Raw genomic sequence first — 3,732 nt, 5'->3', positions numbered from 1 at the left:
CTCTTTTTTATTGATGTTCTTGTTCAGTTTTACATTGATACAACAGTGCCTTTTTGTAAGCTACATTTGCCGACCCTTACCTTCTCTAGTTTTCTCTAAAGAATACTAATTTCCGTATCTTTTTGACTCACTTTAGACCACTCTAGTTTTGTCTAGATATTTCTCATCTTATCCCTAACTATCTAGTTCACATTACAACACTCTCCCATGGCATCTCTAGAAATTTCTTTCAACTTCTTTTGTTGATTTACAACTACTAACAACTCAGTAAACTAGATAATTTTACCTTAAGAACAAACTTCATTCACACTTACAAAACTAGTCTAGATTACAAATTAGTTTCCAACAATAAAAGTAAATGTTTTGAATTGTCTATGGAGCTTGAGAAGAATAAGGTGGAGCTTCAGGAGATGAAAGTGGAGCTTCGGAAGAAGAAATCGGAGTGCGCTGATCTCCAGGTTAAATTAGCAGAGGTAGAAGAAACTGGAGATAGTACCCCTAAAGATAAGGATGCAAATGAATATTGGATGATCAAGTGCTCCGATTTGGAGAGGCTAGTCCTGAGGATGGAAAATGAAAATTTAATACTGAGATGTCAAGAATTGCGTAATACTGAAAAGATAGAGTCTGAAGCGCGGGGTTTGCACAATGAAATTACTAAAACTGGTGATAAGCAAGGAGATAAAAACAACATGGGCAAACCTAGTGCTAAAACCAGTGGTGGAGGGGGCAAGGATTCTCGGGCGTATGAACTGAAAACGAAAGAAAAGGTGCTGAATGTGAATGATTGGGCCTGTTCAGTAGAGAACCCATCTCGTCATGGATCACCATCTCAATCTCATCCGGAAATGAGTAAGAAGACTTTTAAGAACTTGGTCTCAGATTCAGATGACGCTGGTGATAGTCTTAGCGAATTTGAATGTTCTGATTGTTTTATTGATTCGAAAATTTCTCTTGGTGACCCTATGGATATGTTGGCGCTGAAAAATTTGAATACGAACAACGACGAAATGAAATGGAAATCTGAGGCTGATATGCTTTCTTCATTTGAAGAGGATACTGATATCTGTATGAAAGCTATTTGTGCTCTCTATCGGCAGAATATATCCAAAGACGAATTATTACCGAAGGGGTTGGTTATTGGCGAGGACAGGCACAGGTATGCTAAGAATTGTGCACACTTTTTCTTCATTTCCAATTCGATTATACTTAAAACTGCATGAGATTACTGTGTTTGTAGTTACAATATATTGGCTTGATCAATGTTGCAAGAATCTGTTATCTTGTTGGTTTACATTCATATGCTGTCTATACTGTTTCATACTCTGCTGCGGAATTCATAGGTTATTTTATCAACATCTCAAAGAGAACATAACTAGAAGACAGTATACCACTATATTACTTTTTGCTCACTCAACTTAAACCAATTATGCAGCTATAATACTTGGCAGTATTAAAGATTCAAAATTAGAACTGTCCGCCTTCCATTAATATATAATGGTTTGAGCATTACCAGCTCAACCTTACCAACAATCAGAAGAAAAATAACTTCCATTACCGGACAACAATAGAACTACCCTTGTAATGAATAAATAGGATTCTTCATCCAGACTATAATAGGAAGGGACAGAAATTTGATATTCCTAATCACAGATTTGGATATTTTTTCGTTGTTCCACTTTCTCATCTTATTCTGGAGTTTAAGGGGTCTTATATTCCCCTCCTTTGTTTGTTTTCTTCTCTCTTTGATGAATAATTCTACAGGAATCTGGTGCACTTGTTAAAATCAATGTTTGAATGGGAATTTCCAAATAACTAAAATCTCATGAAGCAGCTATAATTCTGGACCTACAAATTAAATTATGGAAAATCAATAGGTAAACCCCATGAATGTATGCTTTCTTATGAATGATGCAATTCCTCGGTTATTTAGCTTTCCCTTGGAAAAGTATGCTTTCGCTTTGGCGGTATTTAAGAGTATTATTACTTATATGTCACAATGCCTATAGACTTATCTCTTTATTCTTAGGAGCCAAAATGTGTCAGCCGGGAATGTTTATATCGTACATTTACCCTTTTCTCATATACCTTTCGAAATATAGCACTTTCCATTTCTACTGCAAACTTGTGGTTGTAAGTGCAGGTATGGTTAGATGATTTTGTAAATAGTGGTCAATTGGCGTCGACACTACCTCACTCGGCAATATGTAATTTTGGTACTGACTGTGGACTTTGTGCATCGATTATCAACAGAGTTGGGTGGAACAGAAAGTTTAGTGGCCGACTTATCCATGATTGTCAGATATAAGATTTGCTGCCTTCCCAAGATTTCATATCTGTAGTTGTCACGTGAATGGTGGGAGCAAGCTATTTTCTTGCTCGTGGCTGCACAGGCACAGGGCAGGAAAGCCAGGCAGCAGAATCTTCATAGTTATTTCCAAGGACAAAATGGAAATTCGAAGAATCAATAGTAGTATCTTTTCTTGGTTTTTTGTTTTCATACACTTTTGTCATAGATCGATATTTTGTCTTAACAGGTGTATCACTTTGGCCAAGTTTCTGATGGATGAGGACTGCAAAGGTGATCTTAAGAAGTCTGTGAAAGACTTGGAGACATTAGATTCCAAAGCGGTTACGAGTCTTAGGACTGCAACTGCCAGCAACAGAAATATAGGAATATGAACGAAGACCATGGAGATCAAACTGCTCAGGGATAGATTGTTGTGCAAGTGGCCTTTGCATTTTCGCTAGTTATTGCAATCTTGCATATCCTCTTAACCTCCTCAAATGTTGTACGCATAAAACTCAAAACTGGTTAGTATACCAAATGGTACATTGGAGTACTATCGAAGTGTCACTTCAGGTTGTTTTGATATGTGCACATGGATACAAAAGACAACCGTTTTTTAGCTCATGGAACTGATAATGTGATGCTTAAATCTAATTATGTATGCTAAAGCTAGATTAGTTAACTGTATATTGCAAAATCGATACCTCATTTTAACAAGGAATTCCATCGACACTCTAGACTTATGTAGGAGCTAGAATTGGGAATTGAGTAAGCAGTATATACATCGCATAAATGGAACGTTTACAGTACTAGTGACCGTATGCCTATTCAGGTTGTGGTAAACTCTACTTCATTCATATGTTGCAATGTTAGGGTGTTGACATATACAACTGTTCCTGCATCACATAGTGGCCCGTAAAATCTGGACAAGTATGTTACCCCCTAGCTATTCATGGGTCTTTCCTAAGAATATGTATGCTCTTGCACAAGAAGGCAGCACCCTCGTCTTAGCAGTTTCTGTAAAATCATCTGGGAGGTTTTTCCTTCTGCCATTATTTGTGTTTTAATGGAGGAGAGAAATTGTCGCATCTGCAAGAGTAAAATCATCTGATTCACTTGAACTTTTCTAGTCCTGTGCACAAGTGAGAGTAAATTTGTTTTTTTATTTTTATTTTTATTTTTATTTTCATAATTTTTGTACTTACTTTCTTTTTGTACCTCCTAGTAGCACCCTCCTTTTACATTCTTTCTTTTCTGATATACTACTCTGATCAATTTCTGGCGTTATCTCATGTTTATACTAGTTTTGCGCAATTTGAATTTAGTTACAAGTTAACTTTGGTTGATATTTCCAAGCTTTTCATATATAATATGGATGTGTAAGATAGAAAAGACACATTCCATAAAACTTTGTATACATTTGAAAAAAATGAGAACCAAAA

The 3,732-nt window shown here is 36.3% G+C and overlaps 1 protein-coding gene across 1 annotated transcript; it reads left to right on the top strand.

Annotated features, from left to right (window-relative positions):
• The first annotated feature begins 374 nt into the window (after nucleotides 1–374).
• On the top strand, nucleotides 375–2,682 carry LOC113329694. The gene is made up of 2 exons (XM_026576537.1): nucleotides 375–1,159; nucleotides 2,538–2,682. Exons 1-2 carry the CDS (start codon nucleotides 375–377, stop codon nucleotides 2,680–2,682), a joined length of 930 nt encoding a protein of 309 aa, XP_026432322.1.
• Nucleotides 2,683–3,732: the final 1,050 nt, after the last annotated feature.

This window comes from Papaver somniferum, unplaced genomic scaffold (genome assembly GCF_003573695.1).
Source record: "Papaver somniferum cultivar HN1 unplaced genomic scaffold, ASM357369v1 unplaced-scaffold_117, whole genome shotgun sequence".
Classification (NCBI taxonomy): domain Eukaryota; kingdom Viridiplantae; phylum Streptophyta; class Magnoliopsida; order Ranunculales; family Papaveraceae; genus Papaver; species Papaver somniferum.
The sequence above is the reverse complement of the archived record's forward strand: the minus strand, read 5'-3'. Positions and strand labels throughout refer to the sequence as shown.